General features: G+C 43.4%; 1 protein-coding gene across 2 annotated transcripts in view; it reads right to left on the bottom strand.

Annotated features, from left to right (window-relative positions):
- LOC144797658 (uncharacterized) overlaps nt 1-19,015 on the bottom strand; it is a 208,810-nt gene that overhangs the window by 33,298 nt on the left and 156,497 nt on the right. For both annotated transcript variants that reach the window (XR_013603436.1, XM_078668369.1), the window contains exon 3: nt 1,121-1,267. Coding sequence is in view for 1 of the 2 variants with exons in the window: in XM_078668369.1 (XP_078524495.1) it covers nt 1,121-1,267 (147 nt within the window). In the remaining variant the exon portion in view is untranslated. The remainder of the gene's footprint in view (nt 1-1,120; nt 1,268-19,015) is intronic.

The raw sequence follows: 19,015 nt of genomic DNA, 5'->3' as shown, positions 1-19,015 counted from the left end.
TGGGTGCTTCTTGTTCCAACAGAAGCCAATAAGAGGACGGAGAGCGCAGAAGAGAGGCAGTGGCCTGCCAGCTGGAAGGTAACGTAGTTTTTACATTTTTTATTTTTAAGCGCCCCCCCACCACCACCCCACTACTAGTTTACGGCAGCAGGCACAACTGCCTAATTGTTTTTATGCCAATATAAAATGGGGCTTATTTACAGGCGCTTTGCGCCGCTTGTAAGTCACTTTTGCCATTTTAAAAGTGACGCACTGGTGGCGCAAAGGACTTGTTAATAAACCCCAGTGTTTTAACCTGTAGGCTGGGGTCCACCTAGGTTTGTATTAATTATTTTCCTCTGGGGATAAATAACTTTTGTTATCATTCGGAATGGGCCTACTACTGCTGTTGGAAGTTAGAGTTTGACGAGGGGTACTTAGAGAACTATGATGCTTACGATTTTGCCATTTGTGAAATCGGTATTACATCTGCATCAGCGCGTCTGCTAGGTTCGAGCGAAACATGAAGACAATTGTTGAGTTGTTGTGACATTCCCGATGATTGTGGTGGAAGACAGTGACATTTTATCTTTGATTTTTAACCGTGACGGTAGGAGAATTCGCCTTTCTCTTCTTCTTAAAAAGGTGTTAGAGTAACTTTAAAAATGTACTTTAATGTTGTTTGCTTAGTTTCTAGTTTACGGATTGTAATTTGAACCAAATAAAGTTTTTTTTTAATGAATTTAACTGCCCATCACCGTTTCGAACGCTTCCATTCTCGACGGCTTCACAGCTCTATTTTCGCTAATTAATTGTGTGGATTGACGCTATACAGCCTGTCTTGTGCCTCCCAACTGCCGCAACTGCATCTATCTAACTTTCTCCTTGTGGAATGGACACCGTGCGCATGTTGCTAATGTCCAAATACCGTAGAATCATATCGTGTCGTGCAGTCTCATGTTCTGGTTAACGTGAATAGACCCATCAAATCTATTGGAGCTTCACAGCACAGAGTTAATAATGCTTTTAAGCCATATATCTTCATTTTGGCCTGCTTATTATTCCCACATTTGTGCAACTTGTTATGACCGATTTCACTGCACCTGCTGATTTCTTGGCATAGTGTTAGAACCATACTTACCCTTTACGCAGCACTGACGAGCCACAGGCCCTCCACATTGGCCTTCCACGTACTTGCCATCACAGTAATTACTGTTGTCCATGCAAGTTCCATTCTTGTCACCGCAGGCTGTGTCATCAATCTTGTATAAGTTGTGCGAGTCCAGGCCTGCAAAACAGGTAGCCTATTCGTTAAAATAATCAAATTTCTTATTTTCAATAAAATAAAAAATTTATGTATGGGATATGTAACCATGTAGATTGTTTCTTTTGAAGTTCAAAGACGTTTTTATTGATATTTTGTATGAGCAAAAAAGTACAGCTGAAAATCATATAGAAAAAGTGGTCCATGTTGGGGTACCAGCAGGTCGTATGAATACAATATAATACATAAAGGTACATAAAGTTTTATATAGTGTCGGAGGGTCTGTTTACTATTAGAACATTGAAATGTTGGGCGCTCCATTGAAGACAATGGAGTGCTCCATGCTTTTACGGGCCGGTTAAGGCCAGCAAAGCAACATTCCAATGTTGTTTTCAAAGGCCTCGGAGCCCAAGGGAATTTAAACCCCTCGAACTCCGAGAGGCCTTTATTTCATTTGTTGGAACATTAAGCCCACTAGTGGCAGAATGTTCTAATAGCCTTATAGCCCTTCGTAGCAGGGCTATACCAGCTACTAAAGTCCCGCTCCCTTGTTAAAGTCTTTAACGCTGGAGCAGGCCTTTAGGCTATAAGGCTATATTATATTATATGTGGGGAAATTAAATAGAACTATTTGCTGTTTGTATGGAAGAGAGAGGAGTGGATTTGTGAAGGAGGTATGCGGGGTACCCTGATTGCTAATCTGATAAGTGAACGGTAGGTCAAAGAGATGGAGATGAAATGAAAAAGGGAGAGAGAGAAGGAGAAAGAGAAAGAGAAGACAGTTATGCTGGAACTAGAATGTGGGGGTGTTATGCAAGGGAGTTGGAGGAGAGTTGTGTAGGGAGCAGAGGAGGGAGTGGAAGTTGACGGAGAGGGATAGGTGGAGGGAAATGGGGGGAGATGGAATAGGGAACTACTACATTAATTTTGTTAATTTTTTTTTCAGTCTCGGGACATTTCTTGAAATAAAGTTGTCCAGTTTGTACCAGATTTTACCACTGTTCATTGATGAAGTTCTTAAGTATGAGTTTAGGTAGTTAATAGCCCCTCTTTTGAATTGAACCCATTCCCACCAGGTGTGGGAGGATAGTTTGGATAAGTTCTTCTACACGGAGAGCATGACTTTGATACTGATTGAGACCAGAATGTCTAATAAAAGGCGGTCTTCTTTGTTTAATGTATATTTTATGTCTGGGGGGAGGATTCCTAGTGCGATGGAAGTTAGGTTAGGAGTCCAAATATTACGTAGTATTTGTGCGATGGTATTGACAAGCCCACCCAGAATTTCTTAGCGTAAGTGCATTTTCACAGCTCCATCAGTTATCAGAGGTTTGAAGTCTGAGTTTGCATAGCCTGGTAGGAGTCCAGTCCTGTACAATCTAGTATCTACATTGCGCAAGTGATGGCGTAAAATTGTCAGAGGTTATATTCTCCCATATGGACGGCCACGGGCATTTTCTCTAATTAGAGTGAGCAGAGGTTCTAGCAGTAGTAAGAATAGCAGTGGAGAAAGAAGACATCCTTGCCTGGCACCATGTTGGAGGTTAACGGAGTTGGAGAAGGCGCAATTGATGTTTAATCTACCTCTGGGTTCTTTATATAAAGCGAGAATCATCCTAGATAAGGAGGGGCTAGATTGAAAGAGGTAAGAGTGGCACGGAGGAATGCCCACAAATTTTATTGAAGGCCTTCTCCACATCCAATGCTATCGTGCAGACAGGGTGGTTGAGATGGTGGGCTTTTTTCAATAGTGTGACTGAATAGTATGGTGTTATCTGCGCTGAAGCTTCCTTTAATGAATCTGGATTGTGAAGAATGTATTATTTTTGGGGGGATAGGATCCAGCCTGAGAGCCAGAATTTTTATACACATTGTGCAATCAATATTTATTTGGGTGATGGGGCAGTAGTTTTTGGGGTTGGAGGAGTCTCCTCTCCGCCACGGTGTCCAGAGAGTAGGAACCTCCATGACATGAAACTTGTCATATGCTTGGCGGGACCGCTTTGCTGTCTCGCCAAGCATATTGCTGCCTTCTGACCGCCACAACACCATCAGGGAATGGCGGTTCCCTGGTGGCTCTGGCGGGGCAGTGGCGGTTCTTTCCTTCTTTGAGTGTGACCATTATAGTTGCCTCAGCAGCAGTTCCCTCGAAAGAGCCTGGGAAGGAAGTGTGCAAATAGGTCTTCTAGGAGAGTATTTAGTAAAATTAGACTGGGAAGTCGTCTGGGCCGGGTGCCTTCCGGGCTTTCATTTTCTTATTGCCTTTATGATTTCATGGTGCAAGAGACCTATCTAACGGTGGGAGGTGGACACTACAAGCGGTTGCGCCTAGGCCCATAAAATAGTTTAAAGGGTATAGATGAATAATGTAGTGAGAGTGGTGGTTTGTTCGTCAAATAGGTGACTTTAGGTGAACTAAGGAGTACACAGGGTCAAAAAGCGAGTTAGTTGAGAGTTGTATAGGATTTTTGTAAGTGATAGACAACATTCAGGCTAGGAGCATAGACTTATTAGGACTATAAAGAACATTTTGGGACTGATTACGACTTTGACAGTGCAGCGCCGGATCCACCTGCTGCTGCACAGCCGAAGTCATGGTCAGGCCACCTGCCGAATTAGGTGTTTCCTCCTGTCTAGTGTTTTTTGTTTTACATTCCCATGGTGGTGTCCTGAAAATGGGCACTGCAATGGGCACGCCAAAAACGGTTCCTGCATGTCATGGAATGTTAAATCCATGCTGTGCAGGAACTGGGGCCATGCATGCAGGGGGGCACATGTTGTGCCCTACTTAATGCATACCCATGTGTAGGAGGCATGGGGGGCCTGCAGGGCCCCCTTTGTTGCCTCTCCACAACGGTGTCCATAGAGTAGGAACCTCCATGGCACGGCCGGCGCAGAGGAAACTTTTAATATGCTTGTCGGGACTGCAGCGGCCCTGCCAAGCATATTGCTGCCTCCTGTCCACCACAACACCATCAGGGAACTGTGGTTCTCTGGCGGCTGAGGCAGAACAATGCTGGTCAGACTGCCCAAATTGTAATAGGGAACTAGGGAGACTGCCACTGACATTCCCCAACAAGTCTGGCAGTCCGTGGACCGCCAGATCGTAATGTAGCCCTTTGTATCAAAACCCATATTAAGACCAATGCGAGATACCACTAAGGACTAGGAACAAACGTAACTGCGAGTTGAGAGTTGTCCAAGTGTCAACAACGTGTAAGTTAGAAGAATAAACGAATTCTGAACAAAAAAAACAGTTTGCATCAAAAACCAGTAATCGGAGCAAAGTGAGGTACGGGCAGGGGTGCAAGAGCTAAGGTCAACTGTTTAGGATTATCAGTGGTTAGTAGGTTAGTGGTTAGTGATCCGTAGTAGCAGATTCTCTTGTGTTTAGTGTATCATCCATGGATGCAGGTGTACATCCTAGTATTGAAGTTTCGGATGTTGGTAGTAAGCAACAAATTTGTGTATCCAGGTCAATCTTTTGAACCACAGGGATTAACCCTTTCTATGGTCATGACAAAGCGGTTCCGCCATGAGCCACAGTGGGTGTGTGCTCATGATGGAACAGCTCCATCATGGCACCCACCCATAGGGGAAGCACTGGCGCTCCCCCCATGGGTAGCCCAACAACTTCGCACAGAGGCATCGGGGAGAGGGAGGAGTTTTTCCTCTCCACTGATGTCTCTTTGCAGGGCATTTCTGCTTCACTATCACGCACAGCGTCGCGGTCGTGAAGCAGAAATGCCCCCACTAGGCACCAGGGATGTATTTTTCTTTAAATGGAAGTGACCCCTTGGGCAAGGGTTGCTTCCAAAGGGGTTCATATTTTGTGGATATTTTTTCTGCCCACCCTGGCTTTTTTTGGGGCCTTTCTGCCCCCTAGGCACCAGGGATCTATTTTGTTTGCAAGGGGCCACATTTCTGTCTGCTGTATTCTGCCCCACCTGTGGACAGATCAGCCCGGCTAAAACCCCACTAGATCCCTTGGGCAAGATCATCCCCACTTGTCTTGGCCCTATATGAAGGGCCTTCTGGCCGATTGACTATTTGGGTAGTTATATATCGTGTTATGATGTTAATTGTTTTATTTCTTGTGAATTGCAATTGTAACGTTTTATTTCTCCTTTTTATTCTAGTTCAAGACTTTTGCTCTTTAGATTGATGGTCCAGGTTGCGCTTTCATTAGTTTAGTTTTAAAGTTTTTTATAGCGCGAACTTGATCCCGAAGGATATCAGAGCGCTTTACAATAAGAGGGAAAGGTAACAAATCCAAACATAGGGAATATAATAGGCGTTACTCTTTATTAAGTCATCCAGTGACCATACAAGAGATAAAATAAATCATACACAACAAAATACATAGTATACAAGTATGTTATAAAATGCACAAATCATAAAACAGGCATAATTACAACAGTAATTCATAAAAGCATTGCAGATCATAATCATATAGCCCGCTGTACAAACTATAATCCTATATTAAATAAAGAATTCAGCTCTTTAGTCGACTCTTACACCTAAACGTTCCATCCGAATGGGTTGACTTTGAAACTGTTTCTCTGTATGTGAGCCATCCTTATTACTAATGGTTCTGCAGTTTGTGTAGTTGCATGTGTTTGGTAAGAGAATAATTTTTTGTGCTATTTACTCTAAATGAGTTTCATTTCCCTGCATGAATGTGTTTTTTGCAAATGGCGTAATAATAGCAGTATGTTTGGTTTCTGTTTTTTTAGTGTAAAAATCTTTTTGCATTTGTGCTCGATGTGTATTTTATTGTCTTATGAATAATTGGTTTTGTTTTTTATCTCTAGTGGGATATTGTTGCTTTTTGCTGTGTGTCCGCAGGGTAGGTGCTGGTGAGTGTTCCTCTCTTTGGCAAGTGAGACATATTGTTTTTTAGTATATAGATCTTTGTGATAAAGCCACACTTTGTTTATTACTTATTTTGTACAGTATTGGTTGTTGTTGACTTGTTTGTGAAGTCTCCTTTCTTTGTAAGGATTTCGGCTAGCCGCAGGATTACTGCTCAGCAGGTTGATGGTATGCTTTTTGAGTCTTTCTCTGACCATGGTTCAGAGACTGACTCTGCATCTGAGGCAGCGGAGGCAGTGGAAGATACTGGCAGTGAGTTGTCTGTCCACAAGGAATCATCCGATGATGAAGCCACTCTTAGTGAAGATGAAGTGCCTGTCTTAGGGGAGGACATTGATGTGATGATAGTGCAGCAAGAGGCACCTGGGTTGTAGTCTGTGGCTGCAAGGCCTCCCACTGGAAGTGCTGACCTCTGGGTTGCCCCAGGCATTTGCAGCCGACATTGCTAGACTTTACTGGTGTTCCAGGGAGTTGAGTTGATACTGAAAACCTTTTGCCTATGACTTTTTTTCAGTTGTTTATGGACGATGTATTTTTGGCAGAGATTGTTGAGCAGACTAATTTGCATGCTGAACAGTATTTGAGGGACAACAGTGCCAGCCTTAGGCCCCACTCTAGAGCTACCCGGTGGACTCTGGGAGAGATGAAGAAGTTCTTGGTTTAACTCTATTGATGGGCTTGCTAAGGAAGCCATTGATGTCTTCATATTGGTCTACTAGTCCCTTGATGGCAACGGCTATATATCCGGCATTCATGAATAGAGGTTGACATTTGCTTTTGCTTTGGATGCTGTATTCTGTTGATAATGGTTTAGCGTTGCCATAAGATAACCCTGATTGTGACTGTCGTTTTAACATTCTTTAACATTCAGCTTGCCATTGATCACTTTGTAGATCGATTTTGTGAGATCTGTGTTCCAGGGAAAGAAATAGCTGTGGATGAGTCTTTGGTCTTGTTCAAGGGCCACTTGGTTTTTAGGCAAGGCAATACATATTCCTAGAGTGCACTCTATGGAATTAAGATGTCTATGCTGTGTGACAGTAGGACTGGATATGTCTCTAATTTCAGGGTGTTTACTGGTAGGGATTCGAAGACCATAGTACCCCCCCCAAGTGGTGCCCCCCAGTCCTGGACCCTTGGAAGTGGGCCTGAAGGTGCTCTGCCAGCCCAGTTCTGGCCATGTGTGCAAAACCCACACAGTGCAAGGCGCATCCCCAATACAGGACCTCACATCATAGCCTGCAGCTGCCTCGGAGCTGTCAGTGACTGGCACATACTCAACACAGGCCTTTGTATCCCAAGTCCCTCGTCAATAGCATCCTTGACGACCATTCAGGACTGTGCAACGCAGCCCTCAGCTTTTTCTTAACCACTGATGTGCAACGCATCCTCGACGTAGGACTTCGCATTGCAAGCCCCTTACTGATGGCATCCTCAACAACAATGCAGGACTCCACATTGCAGCCCTGCACCTACCTAAGAATTGCCACTGTGTGACACTTCCTCAATGCAATATATCATAACGCTCTGCACATTAAGGTACTTTGTTTAGCTGGCCTAACTTGGTCTCTGCATCTGGCTCGCACTCCATCACAGTGGGCCTGTACTTGTGGCTTTGTCACGGTCCACGGCAACACGATATCCCAAATAGCGCTTTTTGCTTCTTGGCGCTATTTTTTACTATAAACTTTAAAATTCAACATCTCTGAATCTACTTATTGAATTTTTGTTGTTTTAGTCTTGTTTTATTTAATAAATTAAGTTCTATCTTTCTAACCTGGTGAGAAATCATTAAATTTTGTGTGGTGTTTTCACTGTTTTACTGTTTTAGGTATTTGAAACTTAGTCGCAGTCTGCCGTGACCCGATAACCGCGGTTAGCTCATTGTAATTTTAGGCACTATTTCCATTTAAATCTGCCTATCTCTGGTTGTACTGAATGGGTTTTTGTTGTTTTCATCTCAAATAATTGTTTCCATTTAATTCTATTTTTCTAATTTGGTGTTCTATTTTTCTTGCGTTGTGTTTTCACTATAATTACTGTTTGAATTTCTGCCTAAATATTTAACACATTGCCTGGTTGTGCCAAGCTACCAGAGGGTAAAGCACAGGTTAATTTCGTGTTTGCTTGTGACTTTATCTTGATTGAAATTGTGGTTGCTACTTGAGTAAGATATCACTCACCTTAACCAGTAACCCAATTGGCAACAGAGGCACTGAGGCCCCGCACAAAATATGCATTGAATCAGAGCAAGTGATGAAGAGGCACATTTTGAAATATTTGTGTGGCTCACATTGAAGCAGAATAAGAGAATGCTACAAAATCTATGTACGTAGGCAGAAAAACATATGATACAAACCATGTGGTGAAAACAGCTTTAAAAAAGATTAAACATACAATAAATTCAAAGGTCTGCAATGGCAGTTAGCCTTTTGATTTTTGTTTTGTGAGTGCTTGTTTTGTTTTGTCATCTTTTTGCAAAATATTATTGTTGGAGAAGCCTGGCTGATTATTTTTCTTGACCTCAAGCCATGTTGCCTAGCTGCTCATGCTGCAATGCAAAATGTCTAAAAAACATTGAGAAAGCAAATTGATCTCACATAGGGGAGACCTAGTGGCATTGCCAGAGCTTGTTCCAATGTACCATCCATAAACGTATGGGGGCAAAGTTTATTTTATGTAATAAATGCGTTAAGCCTAGTTCCTCATGACAAATTAACAATGATAAATTAAGCTGTGAAGGTGTTGTGGCTATCCCAAAAGGCATTTGAAATTCTGTTTTCTTAGATCTGAAGAGAAGTGGCAGTACAATATTCTCACAGTCCTGCAACACAGATGGTAAAGATACAATAGCCATTGCACACTGCCAGCACATGTTTGATTGTTATTCACTTTAACTGGAACCTAATATATTACAGCCTCCCAATCTTAAGAATATGGAATCAATTTTTGGTATTATCAAAAGAGAGTCCCAAATAAAATTAACCCGTTGCGTGTACGTGTCGGCCAACAGCCGTGGCAAGCACTTCCCCGGTAGTGCTGCGCATGTCTGTTGGCCAACGCGACCCACCCACTTAATAGAACACCCGCACCGCAGCAGAATTTGTGCCACGGTTAAGGAGTTAAGCATTAACAAAGCCAACAGGTCTTGCGTTGTCCACCAACCTTTTGGCTTTGGCAATTCTTGTTTTGTCTGTCATTGTGTGTGTGAACCCTTATTGGTGGGCAGGCAGCCAGGCCATCATCAATCTAAAAACAAAATCATAGACTAAAGCTAAAGATATTTTTGGGGTTTCAAAAAAACACAGCTGGAGTGGACTATTTTGTGTGTTGATGTGCTCCTTGTGAAGGAGTAGCATGCTGTAACTCAAAGTATAATTACCCAGTGGCTGAAGTGTGCTAACTCACTGCCCTAAGATGCATGTCGCAGTGGCTGGTAGAAATATGTGAATGATACAACAACAGATTAATGAATGAAGTCTGGCTGAAAATCCCTATAAGAAACTATGTCAAAGACATGAGTGTAGTAAAATCAAAAGGTCTTGGCAAACACCAGACCAAAAAAAGCCAATCGGTCTGGCTCTGGTTGCCAGCCTCTTAGTGTTGCTAAGGCTTTTTGTCAATATTTTTGTAAAATCTTCTTAAAATTCGACATAGAGTCTTGCTAAGACAGAAAGAGAGGATTGCAAAGATAAATGAGAAAGAGGCTTGCAAAGACAGGTAGATAGAGAGGGTGTTATAGATAGATACTGCTGCAAAGATAGAGTTGCAAAGATAGATAGATTTGCAAAGATAGACAGAGTGATTTGCAAAGATCGATACCCAAAGAGATAGATAGATGATAGGTAGATAGATGATACATAGACGATAGATGATAAATAAATATATAATAATTAGAGAATGTTCTATAGATGGAGAGGGTTCCATAGATAGATAGATAGATAGATAGATAGATAGATAGATAGATAGATAGATAGATAACAGAAAATTCAAATAAACGGCCAAACTAAAATTAGAAATCTAATAGTTAAATGTCTTTATAATCAGGTAAGGTGAGGTAATACTTTATTGTACAGTTAATTAAAACCATTACACACCATCATCAATAAAAACGATTTCGTGTATCTATAGCAGCCATGAAAAATTGCATTAATACTGTAATAAAATGTAACAAAAACTGCGATTAAAAGGTGCTGAAGCTATAACTATTAAAAACAGGCAGGGTGTATAGTTGGCCCAAAGCTGAGTTACTTCTATCATACCATTGAAGAGCTTTGCATGGTTGAGCTGACCTACTTTCCCCTTCACAATACATTTAATTATTACAGTCTGTAATCTGCCTGGGTAACAAGAAGTTATCCTCCCCGTAAACTTATTCTTTTTTAGCAATTAAGCCCAATGGGTTCCTGAATGCCAGCTGGGCCCTCGTTATCATCCGATTGTTTTGGCTCTGAGGAGGCGAGTGTTGCACTGGGTTCCGTCACTGTCCTTTCTGATTATTTGCTAATATGAGTGCGGTCCCTTCTTCATGCAGGTAGTGGTGCTGGCTTCTACTCTACAGCCAGAACAGTTTGGCTTTTTCTGTTTATTCTTTCTTTTTGTTAAGACGGCCATCTACAACTTCAAGGTCTTTTACCAGTCGGCAGCTCAATTGGACTTCGTCACCCGAGAAGCATTCCAGGACCGCTTGCCTGCATGACCTTATTCGTTTTTTATTGAATAATGGTCTCAGAAGGTTCCGGCGATCTTGTAGCAGATCCTTGCAGATGGTAATAAGGTGTAAGATGTTTCCTTTGCCCTTGCCACAAAGGCGGCACTTTGCTGGTATTGAGGGACGCAGCCAAGGGGCCACGTGGTCTACAGAAGGCAATAGTCCTAGGCGAAATTTCAGAAACTTCTCTTTTTTTTTTTGGGTGAAGCTGGTCTGAAGATATGATTGTGGCCTAAGTTTGGTGTAAGATTGTATGGTTAGCCAGCCATGTGCCTGCTCCGCCAATAAGGCTTTGTCCTGCAGGAGAGATTCTTTTTTGATGATGTTATTTACTGCTTTATAATCAGGACATACAAAACACCTGAAAGCACACTATATACAATTGGGACATAAAGAAGGCTAAATTGGTTTAAACATATAACAACATACAAGAGCACTGAAGTGCCATAGCATGACTATGACTCTGATGATCACCTGAGGGGCCACTGCACAGTAGGGGAAAGACAATAGTTGAGTTGTGGGCGTTAGAGAAGTTGCAGCATTATGCAATGAGGAGCCAGAGGGAGCATGGAAGAAACCAATTGCATATATATGAGTGAAGTTAGTTGAGGCCTTTATGGCTTTTCAAAGCTAAATTCTGTTTTGATGACAGGCTGGGACAGTCAAATGATTACATTGGTATGTGTGACCCATGTCCTCAATTACTCATTCACTGAGCTAAGCAATGTGCTTTAAGGTGCAACATTTTTTGGTGGTAAAGACACTGGGTGGAGTTGTACTGGACAATTCTGAGGGATCTTATGGAAAAAGAAAAATGAACAGCCTATAACTCTGTCTGCTGCTACTCTGGGTGCTGTTATTGTCAGTTGTTATAAAGAGTAAAAACATTGTGGAACAAGAGCTGTGTGCCATGATTTTGTTTTGTAACTAACTGCTGACAACCTCGTGCTAATGCATAATTTGCATTTAATGGTCTTATACGTCCATTGAAAAAGTTAATAAAATATATTTAAAATATACAAGCACTGAAAGCAAACTAGACAGCCATACAAGAGGAGATACAGACTAAATTGTTTTACAAATATAACTGTCGTCCTAAATTATAATGCAAACAAGCATGACATACAGCAGTACTTTTAGAAATGCACATCATTACGCAAGCAGTAGAAAAAGGACAGTTTCATGAAGAACAGTTTGAAATGGTCACAATTTAGTATACTGTGAAACAGCAGCAGTCTGATAATCAAATGCCAATCCAAAATGAATTCACATTAAATGCAGGACCTAGCATTGTGCTGCCTCCACTCAAACATGTTGCTCGTGCCCCCTCTTGCCGTCTATTGCCCAAGTCCATGCCCCGTTACCTCACTACAGCCTTTTGTTGCCATTGATCTGCTACTTCCCCTCTAGCCTGCCCTGGACAGTTAGCTTGCTACCCCGTTCACCTCCTCCCTACTCTCTATTGTCCAAGTCCATGAACCAGCTCCTTCTCTCCTGACCTGCATGGTCTGATGTGTTGCCATTCCACTCCATTTAGCTTGATATCACTGCCCAGTCTTCCTGCCCTCTGATGCTCATTTCTATGCCCCATCTTTGCCTGACTGCTTAGCCTCTGTGCTTAGCTGCTGCCCCTAGTCGCCTTCACCCTGCTTACCAATGTCTCTGTGCATGCCCCTGCTCCCACATTTGTACCCACCATTTTCCATGGTCCTGCCACTGTCCCTCCTATCTAATTTGAGTGTTCTATTGAGTTATCACTGTCCCTCCCACCTGCCTAGCATGGTCAGATCACTGCTTCTTGTTCCTTTCACCTCCACCCTGCCTGTCTGAGTTCCATGCCTCTACCCTGTCCTTTCTGTTCCCCATTGTACTTTTTCTGGCACTCATTTCTGCTCTCCATTCTCTGTTGGGATGCAGCTACTCCTCCTGCCTGCCCTGCATGGTCTGCTGTGAAGCCCCTCCCCCACCCTCTCTTGTTTGTGTCCAGCCTCTACCCCTCCCATTTGTCCCCAGTTGTCCTTTGTGCATGCCATTGCCCCCTCCCACTTGCCCACCATTGCCATTGTGCTGCCACTCACCGTCCCACTTGCCATGCATGGTCTTCTGTGCTGCCACAGCCCATCCAAACTAACCTGTGTGGTAAGCTAACTGCCAATAATCCCCTTGCCTTCCCTCTGTTGTCTGTGTGTATGCCATTATAGTCTCACTGTTGCCCTCCATGGTGTATTGTGCTTCCAGGGCCCATCTCACCGGCCCTCTCGGGTCAGCTTGTTGCTGCTGCCCTGCCACCTTGCCCCCTGCCCTCTGTTTTCCATGTGCAGACACCTATCCACTCCCTCCTGCCTTGCCTGGCCCATTGCCATGCCCCTGCCCCCTCGCTCCTGCACCCCTTTGTAAGTCATGCTGCAACTGTTTTAAAAAATGGGACATAAGAATAAGAACTAGCAGCATATGAGGCAAAATCACAACAATTTGAAGTATGAGGCAAAGTTCATTTCAGAACACCTAGACAAAATTCATAATAGCACTGAATTTTTTTTATAGGAAAACTGCATTACCATTGCTCTTAATTCAGGACCAACATAACTGTGAAGGACAATAAAAAATGTAAAATACGATTTGAAAAAATCAGTGTCCAACATTTTAACCCTTTGAATGCGTCGGACGGCCCCTGGCCATCCGACGTCAAGTGTGGCATGTGCGTCGGATGTCCAGGATACGTCTGATTTGCACACGCATGAAATTTTCCCTAACTGCGGGAAAATTTAGCCCGCATTTAAAGGGTTAAAGCCCAAACATAATGGTCTATGGGCAGTCTTACAAGAATCCCTTCTAATAAATGATTCTAGGAAGTTTTGGATTCTAATAAGTCTGTGCTCAGCACGTTACAAGACATCATTTGAATGCAATATTTAATGCAGAAAATTGAACCAATTTATTGGAAAACTATCTGCAATTAGTAAACATTAGTCATTCACGAATATATGTAATGTAATGTAATGTAAAAAAAATTTATAAAGCGCAACTAACACCCAACGGCTTCTTGGCGCTAAAGCATAAGGAGATAGACATTCCGTGGGGCGAGGAGCGTTAATTGTAAGCATTACAAAACAGGTGGGTTTTAAGAAGGGACCTAAAACGGGTATAAGGAGAGGCAAGTCTTAGGCCTAAAGGGAGTGCGTTCCAAAGAAGCGGGGCAAGAAATGAGAACCTCAGTCCTCCAGGGTTTTTGCTTTTAAAGGTCGGGACCTGAAGTAAGGCCAGATGGGAGGAACGGAGATTGCGGGAGGGGACGTATGGGTGCAATAGTGAAGAAATAAAAGAAGGGCCTATACTATCAAGGGACTTAAAAATAATACAACCTAATTTGAATTTGCAGCGCTCAGAGACAGGGAGCCAGTGGAGGGATTTTAACAAAGGGCGGATGTGTTGGTGTTTGGGCTGATGATAAATAAGCCGTGCGGCCTGGTTCTGGACAAGTTGTAGCCTCTTCAGTTGGTATGCCGGTATACCAACGTAAAGGGAGTTGGCGTAGTCTATCCTAGAGATGACTAAAGCCAACAGGACCAGGGTAAGGGCCTCAGTGGTCAGGAAGCGGGCAATCTTTCGGATTTTCCTTAACTGAGAAAAACTGGAGGAAACTACCGCATTGTTCCGGGGCTTCATTGTAAGGTCATTACTGATGATAACCCCAAGACTTTTTACTGAGTTGACAGGATTGGGGGGAGGACCCAACCTCGTGGGCCAAAAGGTGGATTTCCATAGATTCGCAGCCCCCCCGACAAGCACCAACTCTGTCTTGTCGGGGTTGAGTTTCAGGTGATTCACCCCCATCCAGTCACTGATGTGACAGAAGGTAGACCGAAAGTTGTCGATGGACTGGTCCGCTGAGTTAATATCGAAGACCAGCTGGATGTCATCCGCGTAATTAAACGCGGTGACACAGCTACCTCATAAGGATCGAATAAGGGGAGTCAGGTATAAATTAAAAAGAAGAGGGGATAAGGAGGAGCCCTGCGGGACGCCGCAAGTCAGCCCGACCCTGTCAGCAGAAAACTGAGTGAGCCGGACCGCCTGTCGGCGGTTGCTCAAAAAGGAGCGGACCCAGTCAAGGGCGGTGCCCCGGATGTCAGCCTCCCCGACACGGCCGACCAAGATATCATGGTCGACCGTGTCGAAGGCGGCCGACAAATCCAGGAGCACCAGAACCTGACTGATGTTAGAGTCCGCCCCTCTCCGCAGTTCCTCCATAACTGAAAGTATAACAGATTCCGTGGAATGAGCGGGTGTGAAGCCGGCCTGTTGGGAGTCGAGAAAGTGGGAGTCTTCGATAAAAGTGCTAAAGATGTTGGTGACGTGAGACTCAAGAACTTTGCTGAGGTAGGGAAGGAGGGAAATGGGGCGAAAATTACTCATGACCTTAGGGTCTGCCGTAGGTTTTTTGAGGATGGGCACAACCTGGGCGATTTTGAATGACCTAGGAACTAGGCCAGAGGAGAGAGAATTGTTCAACGGCACCAAAGGGGGGGAGGGGCAGGCTATACTTATGGCTTCAAGAAGACTATCTATGAACTGTAAGGATATAACCATACAAATTATTAAATGCCAACTGTCAAGAGCGCCTAAACCAAACGATATTCCCATAATGAGCACCAAGCACAATCTGCCAGTTTGGAGTACAATGTTGTATTTTCAAAAAATCTTACATTTGGAACATAAGGAAAATAATGCAAATGTCATTACTTAAACCAATTCATAAAAAGGGACCAAAACACAATCCTGATAAGTGTTGTTTCATAGCCCTGATAGATGCTGTGTCCCCACAAGAAAAACTGGGCAGAAGAAAATAACAAATTTTGTCAAACAGGATTCAGGCCAGCAATTTCAATACGTGACAACGTATTGACCATACATTTTCTCAATAGAACAACTTTAGAAGGGAAAGGAACCAACCTATTTGCCTGCTTCATAAACTACGCTACAGCCTTTAATAAAATTCACAGAAATCATCAAGGAAAAAAAATGGAATGCTTGGGAATAGAAAAAACTCTATTATACTTAGCGATAAAGCCACACAACAAGACCTGCGTTCCAATGAAACTATCAAAAGGATCTCCTCTTACTCCTAGAAATCATCATTAATGGTTTAAAACAAGGTTGTATCATTGGTCCTTTTCTACATAAATAGCTGACCTGCCGAAAAATCTCGATTCCTGGTAGGCATTTGCACCAAATTAGTACAACATGAGATCAGCCACTTGAACTACACAGATGGACTCAATATTTGTTTGCATACCCAACGAGGCCTTCAATACCAGCTTAGAAAATGTAATGAATATTACATAATCAGGGCTAATGGAATTATGTGATTGCTCAGCCGTGGACATTTTTGACTTTGTTATAGATTTGCTGCATTTGCCACATAATCCATTATGTGCCACATAATCTGCAGGTTTTAACATAATACATCTTGGGGCATATTTGCAAGTGTTTATCACCTCCAGAACTTCACTTTTTTGACCTTCTGGTGGCAATAACCCCTTTGCCTCATTTACAAGGCGGTGTTAAGCCACTTAACATGGGTTAATACCGCTTTGCAAATAATGCCCCTATTCACACAGCACTTAGCGTGAAAGGGGTGGGCAATGGGTGTTGCTGTGGGCGTTTCGCCACAACACTTTTTGGCACTGCCCCCTATTTACAAGGCTGGCGTAAACATGGGGAAGCTCCAAAAATAAGACCAGGGAAAACCTGGCCTTAAACTGGCGCAATGAGGAGAAATCATGAATTTCTCCTCCTTTTTGTTGTTTCTATGTGTGCTGCATTCTGCAGCACACATAGGAAGAGCAAATCAACATTAGTGATTATTCAAGTGCAGGAAGGTGCCCCTTCCTGCACATAAACAATCAATAAATAATGACGAGTTGCAACTTCTATTATGTGCTGCATTCTACAGCACACATAGAAGTTACCCATTGGCATTAATAATTGTTTATGTGCAGGAAGGGACACCTTCCTGTACATGAACAATCCTATCCTGAAACACAGGCACTCTCGCACTCTGGTGCATGGGTGCCTGCATTGGTGCTAGGCAGCTAAATTTAGCGGTAGAGCTAGGGAAAACACAGAGGTGTGCCGTATTAATGTAAATCCTTGCATTTTCAGAATGTCAGAGCGCTGTGTTACCAATTGGGTCGTAACACTGCTCTCCGCCATTTTATTGTGAATATGCCCCTTTGTTTCCAGCTCAAACGGTTCAATAGTTACTAAAAGTGCAGTGACAGGTGTTGCAGTGCAATGGAGGTCCCTGTGCAAAGCTGGACTGGTCACATTTCTGTTGCTTATTTCTATGTTTGGGTATTAAACTTGTACTAATGAGGTGCAACCAATGCCCAGACAGTGATACCTAGGTTAACATGCATTTTCAATGACAATACCTTTTATTTATGTGTTTTTTTAAAGCAACACATATATAAAAGGCGTTGTGACTTTTAATGCCAATAGCTCAAACTCTTAGTGGCACTTGCAAAGCATGAGATGTTTTGGAAGGAAGCCAAGGAAAATTGTATAGAACGTCGCACAATCATTCCCGAGTCAACCAACAACAGAGGGTCATCCAAGAGTGAAATCGAGAAATTTTTAATTGAGGTAAAAATGTATTTTGGTAAGAAGAAATATAAAAACAAAAGAATGTTAACAAATATGCTAGATAGAATAAATCTCCCTCCTCAACAAAGAGTACAGCCACTGGTACATGCATCACAGCACTCACAGACCTCACAACAATGAAGACGATCTATCATGCCAGAAATGCTTGCATGAAGCCTCAGTACAGAAGACTTAAACAGAACTCCAGGCTTGCGGATGTCTCTGAAAAGAGAATAGACACTCGATCCTCCTTCAAATAAATCTGGGTGCCGGAAAAGAATGGGTGGACTTGATTAAAATGACAACTGAGTGTTTATTTTAAGCATAAATGGTGTCAGGTCCTGACAGTGTGACTTGATGCGGTCTGCATCTTTGAGTTTAATTAAATGTACATGCAACAAATCTTTCTGAAATAGATTAACCTTTGCTACTATTTACTGGGCTTGCAGAAACCTCATGAACGGAGAACACGCCTTTAAAGGGCGGAAACAGAACACAGGATACCCGGACTTCACAGCCTCTCGAAAGAGCGAAAGGTAGTCGTTTGGTTTCACCGAGCTGTTAGAATTGCAGTTTAAAACAAGCATTGGCATAGCCAATAGGTCTCGCCTTTGGGGCCGTATAAGGGTTTAAAGAGAGCTATTGGCTTTGTTAACGTTGCATAATATGCGTTGCAGAGCATTGTGAATGCTGTGCAGCATGTTTAAAAGTTATAAGTTATAATTAAAAAAGTGTTATAACTATTTGTCATCTTATATATAACCTAGAAAACATTATGTACAACTGAAGTTTCCTAATAAAAACCAGAATTAACACCAAAAATCTGTTCTATTTTTTTTGTTTATGCATGGAAGGGGGCAGTGGGGGAGGGGTGGAGTGGAGGTGTTGGGAGGGAGGGGGTGGGCAAGGGGACAATGGAGGTGAAGGGAGGGGTGAGTGGGTAGAGGGAGTGGAGATGGGAGTGGAAGTGGAGTGAAGGGGAGAGGAGGTGTAGGGAGGGAGGAGGGAGTGGAGGTGGAAGTAAAGGTGTAGGGAAGGAGGGGGAGTTGAGGTGGGAGTAAAGGTGTAGGGAGGGAGGAGGGAGGAGGGAGGAGGGAGTGGAGGTGGAGGTGGGAGTAAAGGTGTAGGGAGGGAGAGGGTGGATGTGGGAGTAAAGGTGTAGGGAGGGAGGGGAGTGGAGGTGGGAGTAAAGGTGTAGGGAGGGAGGAGGGAGGGGAGGTGGAGGTGGGAGTAAAGGTGTAGGGAGGGAGAGGGTGGGTGTGGGAGTAAAGGTGTAGGGAGGGAGAGGGGGTGCAGGTGGGAGTAAAGGTGTAGGGAGAGAGGGGGAGTGGAGGTGGATGTGGGAGTAAAGGTGTAGGGAGGGAGGGGGAGTGGAGGTGGGAGTAAAGGTGTAGAGAGGGAGGAGGGAGTGGAGGTGGGAGTAAAGGTGTAAGGAGGGAGGGGGAGTGGATGTGGGAGTAAAGGTGTGGGGAGTGGAGGTGGGAGTAAAGGTGTAGGGAGGGAGGGGGAGAGGAAGTGGAGGTGGGAGCAAAGGTGTA

The sequence above is a fragment of the Lissotriton helveticus genome, chromosome 12, assembly GCF_964261635.1.
Source record: "Lissotriton helveticus chromosome 12, aLisHel1.1, whole genome shotgun sequence".
Taxonomy (NCBI): Eukaryota; Metazoa; Chordata; class Amphibia; order Caudata; family Salamandridae; genus Lissotriton; species Lissotriton helveticus.
This window is presented reverse-complemented; position numbering and strand designations above follow the sequence as displayed.